The sequence below is a fragment of the Electrophorus electricus genome, chromosome 13 (assembly GCF_041902795.1).
Source record: "Electrophorus electricus isolate QZ-2024a chromosome 13, ASM4190279v1, whole genome shotgun sequence".
In the NCBI taxonomy this organism is placed as follows: Eukaryota; Metazoa; Chordata; class Actinopteri; order Gymnotiformes; family Gymnotidae; genus Electrophorus; species Electrophorus electricus.
In genome coordinates, this window is record NC_137509.1 from 15,274,918 (window position 1) to 15,288,246 (window position 13,329).

Sequence of the window (13,329 nt, forward strand, 5' to 3'; positions counted from 1 at the left end):
TTATGAGTATGCTGTGGGAAGTTTTTTTTTTTTTTTTTCACTTAGTGTAGAGAAGTAGCATATCAATGTATTAGCATAGTAGGCTAAAGGTAGTTTCTGAATAATATCCTGGGTCACTGATGGGCTCAGAGTGAGTGTGACGCACTTGCATGCCAAGTGATGGCGTGTTGCAGATCCTACTCAGGAGAGAGATTCACATTTGTACCTAAAGAACTGACTTTAGAAAGGTACCTTTCTTTTGTTTTTATTTTTTTTTGCTTATTAGAGTGAAGTGGCCATTGTGGTTTTGGCTTCATTGTTCCCGAGCAACATCTCAGACCTGCCATCTAGTTTATTTTTGGGGTTCTGGTTTAATTAGTATGATTATGTAGCATTTCATTGGGTGGAGGGTTTTGTGTTGAAGAAAGCAATAAGATGAGAATAGCTTTGTTATAACCATATTTGTTTTCCTCTATTCACCAAAGTCAGCTATCAAAGTACAGGGACATGTTAAATGGCACCAGGATGTACATAGCACAATGCAAATAAATAAATAAAAATCACATCAATAGACACAATTTTAATAGTAGTGCCTGGCTTGTTAACAATTTCAACATTGTTGGTGAAACCCATGTTAGACAAAATGTTGGCTTGTATGCATAGTGTGTAAACTCTAAATATTTATTTCACCTCACATTAACTCAGAAAGATGATGCACAAATGTAAACAAATCAACTTAAGTTGATGTTATTAGCTTTTATCCCGTTCAGTTGAAAAAACAAACAAAAACTGCACAAAACATCACAAAATTCTGCAAGGTAATGTCAAATAGGGCAGGGTCTATTAAGGAGTGTGTTCCGGTTCCTTGATTTGACAGCTGTTTTTCCAAAGCCTCCAGCTTTTTTTCTTTTTCTTTTGCACCTCTTTGATGTCCCTTGGACTTTGAGATGAAGCACAGTTTTCCTTCTGACTCAGCTCAGCATTGTGATCACCAGTCTTAAGCAGCACATTTATATCCTCCTCTATTCTCTTCTTTTTTGCTTTTATCTCAATTATCTCCTCCGTTAGTCCTTTCCTCTTCTGTGTTTTCCACTCATTTTGCTTTAGTTGTATTTGGTTATCAAGATACATGTGATATTTCTGGCTGGCAGCAACTGTAGAGAGGAGTAGCCCTCCAACATGGTTCACATGGTCATGAATTATCCGCTGAGAAATCAGTGAATGCTCTTTTAAGGTTCTCCACGATTACCTCCTTGTCACCTGAAAAACCTCTGTCAACAGCAACTGGACCATTTGAGAGGACCAGGAGTTTTACTATGTCCAACAGATGGCAAAACAGTTTGTTGGATAAATGTTCATTGTCAAATTCATCCAACCTTCCGCTTTGTTGGTTGAAGTTCCTGAAGGATTCTGACTCTGACATGAGGCTGTGGTCATAAAAGTGACAAAATTCCCACAGAATTTAATCACATAATTTTTCTTAATTGAAGCCAGGTTCCGCAAGGAGAATAGTGGTGTTTTCAGGGACTTACCTCTTTGCTCTTGAGCAGGAACCTTGGATCCAGAACAGACCATCTTCTCACAAGGAGATATTTAAGTGGTGCCTTTTCAAAAGGCTTTGAGACCATCTTCAGCAAAAAGAGAGGAGTAGTTGCAGTCTTTTTCCTCAGCATATTTGTTAGCACATAAAATCAGCATGGGTTTGTCAGGCTTGTTCAGGATTACCATGCAGGTCACCTTGAATGTCCTACACTGTGTCTGACTGGTCACCTTCCAGGGAGATCACAGACTGCTATTGGCTGCTCCAGAGAGGGAGGGTATTGTCACAACCTTAACTTCAACCCTCTAAACTCCCTCATTCTGTATCTCCATTGTTCTGATTACAGTTCCCTCCTTTGACTCTTTTTCTAAATTACCTGCCCTATTTAAATCAAGATCTTCAGTTTTGAAGTCTCCTGAGCCTCTCCTGAGCCATGTTTTCTGCCATTCCCTCTTTCTGTGCAATGACCCACCGTAGTGCTACTACCCTCTTTGGATGCCTGTCGGGACTCTTTTTGCTGATAACAAACCTACCTTTTGATTATGAGTTTGTCTATGCATTTGGAATATAGCCCAATAATATATATGCATTTCCATCCTGACTCTCTGGTCGTTTCTGACAATAACAGCCCCATAAGTCATGAATCTTGTCTTCCCGTGCAAAGATGATACTGAAACAATTGTGTGTGTTCTTTGATTGATGTCAGATTTAATAAACAAATCAATTCTGTGGAGAAAAGCAATATTTTCCAATTTAGACCTTTTGTGAAGTTTAAGCATTTTGCAACCTGCAGGAGGTCATTCATGCAATCCTTTCTTCATGAATTGAATACTGTCCATATGTTGGGATCAACCATTCCCTATAACATAGCTTACAGCTAGTACAGAACACTGTAGCTAGGTTACTTACCAGCACTAAGTAAAGAGATCATAGTACATGTGTCTTATTTTCCACCTGCTAGCTACAGTTCAGTTTAGCATTCAGTTTAAATGCTTTTGTTTCTTTTTAAAGCACTTACTAATTTATTCTCATATTCAACCATGCAGCAAACCCCGAGGCCTTCTTCACAGAATTTATTGGCTCTTCCAAGGGCATGTTTTAAGCTTAGATGTGACTATGTATTTGTTGTCTATGCGCAAGAAGACCTTACCATTTACTGTTCGCCAAGGCTCTTCTATTTCTGCTTTTAAGGCAAGTCTTAAAACCTACTTGTATAAACTTGCTTTCATGAGAGGATAGTAATATGTAATTTTGTGTTTGTGAAATTAAGTCTCGTGTAACATAGCACAATATGCTATGTCATTATTCTCAGGAACAAGAATGTCTCTTTATTGCTTTAAATAGCAACACTGCAGTACTTTTTCCTCTAATATGAAACTACAACATAACATTTCCTCTATTAACTATTGGACCAAAAAAGCAGGTGAAATGTGAAGGTGAACAGCTATTAGGCTTCATCCTTGCCCACCTAAGATTATCATTTATCTTCCCTAGCAACCACCAGGTACACAGCACAGTAGTTGTCAGCATTGTCATGTCATGTCTTCCATGTACGCCCCATGTATGCCCTAACCTGAGGTAACCTAAAGCCATTGTGTAGCCACTCCACACGTACAACCCACTTCGAGGATACAATTATTACCTCCATCTCCACTGTAAATGCTAACGGTGAACTGGAACAACCAGCCATCATGCCCATTTCCAATCTCAGCCAGGATGTAACCAACTCTGCTCGATGTAACCAACTCTTACAACTAAATGTGTATTTTGCCAGTCTCCACACTCTCACACTAAAAGAAATCTTATCATCCACATTAAGAAGATATATAGGCTGAAAATATTCTATACCCATGGAATCCTTTTCTTTAGGAATAAGGATACCTCCTACACTTCTCCACTCAAATAATCCCTTTCTACCAGTTTATGACCATCATGTTTCACAAAAATATCAATTCCTCAGATACCTTTTTATACACCCGATACAGCACTCCTTTAGGTCCTTGTGCAGAAACTGCCTTTGCATGACACACCTTGTCTTGAACCTCACTCCACTTTGGTGGGCTAACATCCATTTGCTATTCTGTTTAACCCCCAGTTGGAATATGTAGTGGCAACTCCATCTCCTTTGACTTATTGTTATCTTTATAAACACCCTCAAAATACCCCTCTAATTAAATTTTTCATACTTTTCAACTCCTTATTTCTCCTTACTAAATAAGGTCACATGATTTAAATAATTTCTAAAGAAGGCTGCATTAGCACACTCCACTCTTTCTGTAGTATATTAATATCCTCTTTCCTCCTCCAATGCAAACCTTCATTGCTTTCTAAGAGACCTCAATTCCTGAATCAGACTGCTTCTACATGCCATCTTGACTTCACTACACATTGTCCCTTTTCCTTTTCCTGCAACCTACCAAATCTTGCCATTCCATATTCATAAATAACTTTTATAAATACATTTTACTGACCTACTCATGACAGTATATCACAGCAACATCTTTGAGAACCCTTTACAACCATCTGGACTTACACGAGAATGTTTCATAAAATGTGTACATTCTTAATCACATAATCTAATATTGTATACAGTCAAGGTGTCTGCTGTGGTCTTCATGGTAGGACTACTCTTTTTTTTAAATACTCTTAAATCTGAAATACTGATAGACCAATATATGAAGTCAATTATTGGTAGACATGGTTTGGGTTATTTTGTTATATAAAAATCAGTTACTGATATAAAATTATCAATTTCAATTATATCGATTTCAAACTGGTCAAAATGATCATCTTGGTCATTCTACTGTTAAACGTGCAAGGCCATTAATTTGAAAAGTATGTTTAATCCAGAATTTAAAATGGTTATCAGTTACTATAAGTAACCTCCACCAAACATGTCCTGCATCTGCTGATCAGTTCTTTTCCCAGTTAGGAGGTACTTTAACCTGCATTCATCTATACACAATTATTTCAGAAATGTATAGTTTCGGGATAATTGCCTAGGATTTCAGTGCTTCAGACGAGACCACATCAACAAAATGGGATTAATGTCAGGACTTTGACCAGGAATGAGTTCAACCAACACATCACACGCAGATCTTAGTTCAACATTTAAAATGCTTTGTAATTAGAGCACTTTGTTATGGATTACCTGACATGATTGTTTTCAAGGCTCACTGTGCCTAAAACAAAAGTGTAGTGGTTTAAAACTTGTTAAATAAACTAAGATGACATAAATAAACCAAATAATCTAAGATGAAAGTTTTGTGTGACAGCACTACAGGACAACACAACTCTTCTAAATTTTTTTTTGTGCCTCATTTTGGCTCACCTCTTTACTGCTTTAAATAGCACCACAGCAATACTCTTTCTGTAGTGTGAAACTACAACATAGCATTTCCTCAAAGCTACTGGACCAATCAAATCTGCTTAGAACTTTAAAACATCCATTTAGAAAACACAAAGCCTCTTTTGCTGTTGAACAGTTGAACAAGGTACTGATTCATTAGATTTTACTATCTCACTGTCTAAACAGTAAAAATGTTTAGTCATTTTTTCACTCTTTGCCTCTTCATAACTGGTAAGTCATATTTTAAATAAACAATATGTTTATGCTATAATCTACCTGTTAAGTACATGGTACATATAAATTGCTGGATTCTAGCCATTAAACATTTTCTTTTTTTTTCTCTCCAGTTAAAACCTCTACAATCAATGAAATTCAAGTACAAACAGTTAGGCAGGGATTTAGTGTGGCAATTAAATGTGGCCAAAACACAGTCCAAGACAGAAAAAATCCCCCAATTTTTTTTGTTTGGTATAAAATGAGTTTAGGGACGGTGCCTCAGTACATTATAAGAACATTTGAGGATAATACAAAGTACAGATTTGCTCGAGCATTTGATAACGGCCACTTCAATGTTTCTGTGAGTGAAGTGATGTTTGACCTCATTATTAATGATGTCTCAGAAGATGACATTGGAACATACTTCTGTGGAACAGTGAAGGGAAATGTTGTAGAGTTTGGATCTGGGACCCTTCTGCTATTTCAAGGTAACTGCTTGCACAGGTTTACTGTTCGGCTACTTTTTTTTTTTCTTTGCAAGTAATGAGAGAGAGCAATGAATCAGAATTGATGGTTCTCTCTCATTATTTGCTGTTTTTACAAATTTTTCAAGCTGAAAAGATCAAGTGGCAGCTTCAGACTGAAATGGTTTTCAAGAACAGAGAATATTCTACAGTCCAGTGTTCACTACAAGCTGTTACTGAGAGTTGCACAGAAGAACACAGTGTCTACTGGTTCAGACATGGCTCAAACAAATCTCATCCAGGAATCATTTACACTTATGGGAACAGGAGTGATCAGTGTAAGACAAACTCTGATGGTGGATCTCCTACACGGACTTGTGTCTACGACTTTCCCAGGAGTTACACCAGACATTCTGATGGTGGAACTTATTACTGTGCTGTGGCTGCATGTGGGGAAATACTCTTTGGAAATGGAACTGAATTTGATGTTGAAGGTAAAATCTATAATAAATTATGATACTGTTTGTAATGGATTTTAACTGTATACCTAAATATAATGAATGGGAAAAATATACCATTATCTATGAATGAATCTGCTTTTGACCTATCGCTTTTGATAATTTCAGAAAATAACAGATGGATTGTTACTGCTTTGATAATATGTAATGTGAGCTCTGTTATCATCATCATGGCTCTGTGTGGACTTCTATATAAGAATCATCAAAAAGGTTAGATTAACTACAATGTAATTAAAGATTTGTCTTTAATGTTGGAATTATTTTGTTTTAAACATTTTTGATATTGTCACAAATATTTGAACATTATTACGTTTTTTTGAAAGGCTCAGTTAATGCTCAATCAAGTCCCTCAAATAAGGTAAATTGTGAATTAATTGGCCTTCAAATAAAAATAGACTTAAAATCTACAAAATTACTTTTACTATACTCTTATTTTCTGCATGGTTTATAACACCTCTCATTCTCTGTCAGGTTGAAGACACAGATGGCTTGAACTATGCTGCGTTGAGATTTGCTCAGAAACCTTCCTCCTCTGGAATTTCCAGAGTTAAGGACAATTCAGATGTTTATGCCCGGGTCAGAATACAATAGACTATTGATATGTTTAAATTTACATTCTGTAGGACAGACTTGAACTGTTAATAAAACTGAACTTCCTTTTCATACTGTGGCTCTGAATCTAACCCGCTTTCTGAGACGCATACTTAATCCTAACCGGGGGTTACAGCCACATGCAGAAATGCATAAACTGCAAAACAACATGTACATTCTACAGCACAATTATGGGCAGTATATTAAATTTACAGTATCTGAACTGTACATTTAATTTACAGCTTGTTACTGTATTATGTTATTACAGTATTTTCTTGCCTACCTTTAACTGGCAGCAAAGACTTCAGTATAGCTCTGTACATTTACAGAAGCTAAATAAATGTTACATTCTGTTACTGTATAAGCAGAAAAATTATTACATTGCATTATATTGCACTTTACTGCTATAAGATTAATGTAATTTAACAGAATCTGTTGCTGCATACTTACAGGCAAATTACTAACACAACTGACATTACATTATTCAGAAACTCCATCTTCACAGCTCTGATGACTAAATTAATTACGTAACTGCTGTGATAAGTATGTTGAGGCAACAAGCATGAAAACAATTAAGATTACTAAATATATTTTTTTTAAACTTCACTTATAACTAATTTAGATTTTCATGCATATCTGTCCTCTTCACAATCAAGTATATAGTAAAAAAAAAAAACCTTTTCTTGAATATCAAGACTTTTGTCTTATTTCATATTCACCTACAGTATATTTCCAAACTCAATGCATGGGTTTTTAACACTACATAATTGTTAAAGAAACAGTTTGATGAATCTAATTTTCCACTCACACTAGATGTAGTGAAATTTGAGCTATTTTGTTGACTATTTGGTTCCAGTGTTTGACAGCATCACTAGCCTTGCAGCTTCACTTCTAAACTAAAGCAAAATCTGGACTCCAAACATATCTTGGCTGATCAAGTACATCTAGGTAAGTTGTGAAAATTGGATTATTGGCTAAAATGGTGCTTTACAAATAACCAAAAAATAAGGTGTCTAGGAATGTATGAAACATTTTATACTACTAAATATTTTTTATGGACAGGCTGTCTGGTCCTCTTGCTCATTACTTTGCCTCTGCTTGCCTTTGATCCCCTCTTTGGGTTGATCCTAAAGAAATGTATGGGGGGAAAAATAATGAAATGTACACTATCATGAACAAAAATAGAGCACTGGCAAGTTAACATTTACATTTACATTTACAGCATTTAGCAGGCCCTCTTATCCAGAGGGACTTACAAAATTGCTTTAGAATATATAGAACATATATTAGAATATATCTTAGAATATAGTACAGTAGGTTAGAGTCCAACATTCCAGTGAACTAGAATACTGTAGAATACAGGGATCAATGCTGATACCTAGAAGTACAAAATACATAAGGTCTCTTTTAAACAATGATAAGTGCAGTAAACAATAAGTGCTAGAGTTTGTTAAATAACATAATAAACAATACCCTACAATAAGTATTAATTTAGTCAGTCAATATGGGAGCAGGGTCAGTTGTCCTTTAAATATTCTGCAAATAAATGGGTCTTCAGTCCGCGTTTGAAGACTGCAAGGGACTATGCTGTCCTGACAGCAAGTGAGAGTTTATTCCACCATCTTGCAGCCAGGACAGAAAATAGTCTCGATGCTTGTCGTCCATGAGACCTGAAGCACGGTGTTTCAAGCTAAGCCGTACTTGAGGTTTGAAGTATACGAGGTACAGATTGGGCTTTGACCATTGGCCTCGTGTATGAAGGGGCTGGTCTATTTTTAGGTTTGTAGGCAAGCATCAAGGTTTTAAATCTGATACATGCAGCTATATATTTCTATATATATGTAAAACACATATTAATTTACCTACTCAGGTCCACACCATATCAGGTGATTTGTACTTGTTCACTTTAACACTAGATATCTGAAATTGTACACATAGCACAGTGAAACATAATAAACCAGAAAACAGTGCAGAGGGTACAAAATCAGAGAGCAGTGTAAACGGTCAAACTAAGGCAGGAGCAAGGAAGAGTTGATAATCAAGCAACAAAGCAGTTGAAAACCAGAGAGACAGACAAGGAGAACACTCAATACACATGTGATACTCATGGCAATACTTTGTAAGAGACATGGAGAAATGGGCAGGTTTAAATAGACAGGTACATGATGATGAACACAGTTGAAAACAGTAAGTGATTTGAGGAGCTGAATAGGGTGTCAAGGGGACTGGCAACAGGTAAATTCTGGAAGATGGAGTTCAGGCTAGGGAGCATGACAATTATTGTATAAATGCAGCCAAAGCTCCGGAATAGCAGAAAATTATAAGAAACAAGACAAAATCTAATATTGTATACAGTCAAAGTGTCTGAAAACCCATCTATTTGCAGAATATTTAAAGGACAACTGACACTGTTCTCATATTGACTGACTAATTTAGTACTTATTGTAGGTTATTGTTTATGTACCCTAGCACTTATTGTTTATTACACTTATTGTTTAAAATGGACCTTATGTATTTTGTACATCTAGTCATCAGCATTGATCCCTGTATTCTACAGTATTCTAGTTCATTGGAATGTTGGACTCTAACCTACTGTACTGTACTAGGATATTCTATGAGTAAATGACAAAGCACTTTTGTAAGTTGCTCTGGATAAGCGCGTCTGCTAAATGCCGTAAATGTAAATGTAAATGCTATGGCCTTTCAAAGTAGAACTGCTCATAATATATTTGTACTCCAAAATACTAATAAACCAAAATATACACCAATATAGGTAACCTACTGGAAGACATGGTGGTTTTTTTGTTGTTGTTTTGTTTTGTTTTTTGTTAAGGCTATTATATGCAATTTCAATTTCAAATTGCAATTTCAAAATGATCATCTTAGTCAATGTAGTGTTAAACAATAATTGAAAAGGCATATTAAATCCAGAATTTAAAAGAGTTATGAGTTACTATATGTAATCTCCACCAAACAAGTTTTCCATCTGCTGATCAGTTCTGTTTGTGTGTAAGGAGTTACTGTAACCTGTATTTCTCTATACAAACTTCTTTCAGCAATGTATAGTTTTGCATAGTAATGTATAGTAATGTATAGTTTAATTTTAGGATAGCTGCCTAGGATTTAAGTGGTTCAGATGAAAGCAATAAAATTGAATAATGGTCAGGGCTTTGATGTAGCCATTCCAGATAAGATATATTGTTTGAGATATGTTTTCTGTTTGAGCTATGCTATTGTTTATTTATTCATCAGTGTTTGAATTATGTTTCAGTAGCTAATGGGTAATGCTGACCTACAGGAATGAGTTTCAGCCTGTATATGACACTCAGATTTTAGAAAACATTTATGCAAAGAAAATATCCTAGACAGTATAGTAGGTGAGAGTACATTATACCAATGAACTAGAATTTGTACTAGAGTTTGTTAGTCAAAATCAGTGTAAAACAAAAGACTATTGATTTGCATGTTAAACATGTTAATACCTTAATACCCTGTGTTAAACTGAACCAAATAAACTGACCTGAAGGTTTCATGTAAAAGCATTATAGGACAACTTTAAAAAATATTTTCTGTGCCTCATTTTGACAAACCTCTTTACTACTTTAAATAGCAACACTGCAATACATCATCAGTAATATGAAACCACAACATAGCATTTCCTCAAAACTATTGGAACAATCAAATGAGCTTTTTTAGAATTTTTTAGAATTATAGAAACGTCTTCTATAATCTTAAAATATCCATTCAAATAACACAAAGCCTCTTTTGCTGATTCACTAGATTCTACTAAACAGTAGAAATGCTTAGTATTTTTTTTTCATTCTTTGCCTCTTGATAACTGGTAAGTTATATTTTTAATAACCAGTATGTTTATGCTACAGTATTGGCTGCATATAAGTAACATGCATTCTAGGCAATAAACACTTTTTTTTTTTACTGTCCAGTTAAAACATCTACAATCATGGAGCTTCAGGTACAAACATTTAGACAGGGACATAGCGTGGCAATTAAACGTGGCCAAAAGAAGGTCAAAGATAGCAAAGGTATTTTCATTTGGTATAAGATGAGTTTAGGAAAGTTGCCTCAGCAGGTTGTGAGAACAACTGAAGATGGTACAAAACACAAAATTACTCGAGCATTTGACATTGGCCACTTCAGTGTTGCTCTGGGTGATGAAACGTTAGACCTCAACATTAATGAAATCTCAGAAGATGACATAGGAACATATTTCTGTGGAACAGGGAAGGCAAATGTTGTAGAGTTTGGATCTGGAACCTTTCTGCTATTTCAAGGTAATTGTGTGCAAAGATTTACTGTTCTGCTTCTTTTCTACTTTGGCCTGATTAATGGTTCTCTATTGTTACTTTGTTTTTATTAATTTTTCGAGCTGAAAAGATCAAGTGGCAGCTTCAAACTGAAATGGTTTTTAAGAACAGACATTCTACAGTCCAGTGTTCACTACAAGCTGTTACTGAGAGTTGCACAGAAGAACACAGTGTCTACTGGTTCAGACATTGCTCAAACAAATCTCACTCAGGAATCATTTATACTCATGGTAACAGGAGTGATCAGTGTAAAACAAACTTTGATGTTGGCTCTCCTACACGGACTTGTGTCTACGATCTTCCAAGGAGTTACACCAGACATTCTGATGGTGGAACTTATTACTGTGCTGTGGTTGCATGTGGGGAAATACTCTTTGGAAATGGAGCTAAAGTTGATGTTGAAGGTAAAATCTATAATAAATTATGATACTGTTTGTAATGGATTTTAACTGTATACCTAAATATAATGAATGGGAAAAATATACCATTATCTATGAATGAATTTAATAAATTCTAATAAATTATTTTTTTTGTAATACATTTTAACTCTATGTTTGTGTATTATATATATATATATATATATATATATATATATATATATATATATATATATATATATATATATATATATATATATAATGAATGGGAAAAATAGACCATTGTCTATGAATGAATTTGCTTTTAACCTATTGCTTTTGATAATTTCAGAAAATACCAGACGGATTGTTACTGTTCTCACAATATGTAACGTGATCTCTGTTATCATCACTGCTATATAAAAACCAGCAGAAAAGTTAGTTAAATTACATTGTAATTTACATTGTAAATTACAAGATTAATCTATAATACTGGAGTCATTTTAAATTTTAACATAATATTTTCACAAATATATTTGAACATCATTACTTATTTTTTTGAAGACAAGGTCAAGGTCAAGTCACTCGACACCCAAATAAGGTAAAAATAATAATAATAATAATAATAATAATAATCTTCCTGCACATATAAGTAGACTTAAAAAAAAACTCCAAAACTAATTTTACTATACTCCTATTCTCTGCATGGTTTATAACACATTTTTTTCTCTGTCAGGTCACAGACACAGATGGCTTGAACTATGCAGCTTTTAGATTTGCTCAGAAACCTTACACCTCTGGAATATCCAGTTATGAACAATTCAGATGTTTATGCTCAGGTCAAAATACAGTAGAAAATTGAAATGAGAAATTTTTTTATTTTCTGTTTAATGACATATTAGTCTCTCTATTTACATGCAGCATGACGGCCATGAATTGGCAACAAAACTGAACTCCTGTTTTGGTGATTCTAGCCTTGTTTCAAATACTCAGATGAGCCAGACAAAGTGAACAGCCCCATTGTCCATGCTGTTCAATCCTCCTTCAGTCATGCATAGTAAAAACAATTTAAAAAGCTTAAATCAATTAAAGTGAATTTGTTTTTGTCCAGATAACATTTTGGAAATCAATGGCTATTATGAGACACATCTTCTGACCAAAATGATATTCCAGGAAGTTGGTTAAGCGACTAACCCAAATATTTTAAGGCAGAGTTCATGGAAATCTTGGATTTTACATTCCAGAAACCAAGATCAAAGAGAGTGTCAGTTACTATGACAACTTATGCTCTGAAGCTAACCTGTTTCTGACAGGTTTACTTAACCTTAATTGGTGGTTACACCCATGTTACTAATGCAAAAATGCATACATGTAAAAAAGAATTCTGTACATTTTACAATACGTTACTGGCAGCATAGATACCAGTACAGTACTGTAAAATGGTAGCAGTGGTTAAAGTAATTAATTTGTAATTGGAAGGTTGCTGGTTCAAGCCCCGCCACTGTTGGACTCCTGAACAAGGCCCTTAACCCTCAATTGCTCAAGTTGTACTCAGATATAATTGTGTCCCTTTGGATAAAAGTGTCAGCTAAATGCTGTAAGTTTACAATAGCTAATTTTCAGTTTGTTACTGTATTATGTTATTACAGTATTTTCTTGCCTACTGTGAATTTTACAATAAATTACTGCCAGTAAAGACACTGTTAATTTACAGAACTTAAACAAATTTTACAGTGTGTTACTCTATAAACAATAAAATTACATTTGCTTTTAAAGCACTGTACTGCTATGGCATTAACAGTGATGTTTAATGGGCTAAGGAGGATGCAGGGAGAAGGCACATTGAACAGAACATACGTTTTAATAAAAATCACGACTCAACACACACACAAACACATTACGTGGGTCAAACACTGACAACTTTGACGATATGACACAAGACTTATATGCACTCATGACAATTACACACAACAAGGATCAGGTGCAGAACA

The 13,329-nt window shown here is 34.9% G+C and overlaps 1 protein-coding gene across 3 annotated transcripts; it reads left to right on the forward strand.

Moving 5' to 3' along the window:
* The first annotated feature begins 4,934 nt into the window (after positions 1-4,934).
* LOC113568711 (uncharacterized) lies at positions 4,935-7,218 on the forward strand. Of its 3 annotated transcripts, none has more exons than XM_035536694.2 (6): positions 4,935-5,099; positions 5,216-5,572; positions 5,698-6,042; positions 6,175-6,276; positions 6,390-6,424; positions 6,538-7,218. In XM_035536694.2, the coding sequence occupies exons 1-6, from the start codon at positions 5,060-5,062 to the stop codon at positions 6,655-6,657; spliced, it is 999 nt and encodes a 332-aa protein (XP_035392587.2). In that variant the 5' UTR covers positions 4,935-5,059; the 3' UTR covers positions 6,658-7,218. The 3 variants fall into 3 exon arrangements, with proteins under 3 accessions (XP_035392587.2, XP_081550984.1, XP_081550985.1); XM_081694858.1 differs by having other exon boundaries at positions 5,492-5,572; XM_081694859.1 differs by lacking the exon at positions 5,216-5,572.
* Positions 7,219-13,329: the final 6,111 nt, after the last annotated feature.

Coding starts and splice junctions, on each gene's coding strand:
- LOC113568711 (XM_035536694.2), top strand. CDS start 5,060: ATGTTTAGTCATTTTTTCACTCTTTGCCTCTTCATAACTG. Junction 5,573..5,697: donor GACCCTTCTGCTATTTCAAG/GTAACTGCTTGC, acceptor AAATTTTTCAAG/CTGAAAAGATCAAGTGGCAG. Junction 6,425..6,537: donor AATCAAGTCCCTCAAATAAG/GTAAATTGTGAA, acceptor ATTCTCTGTCAG/GTTGAAGACACAGATGGCTT.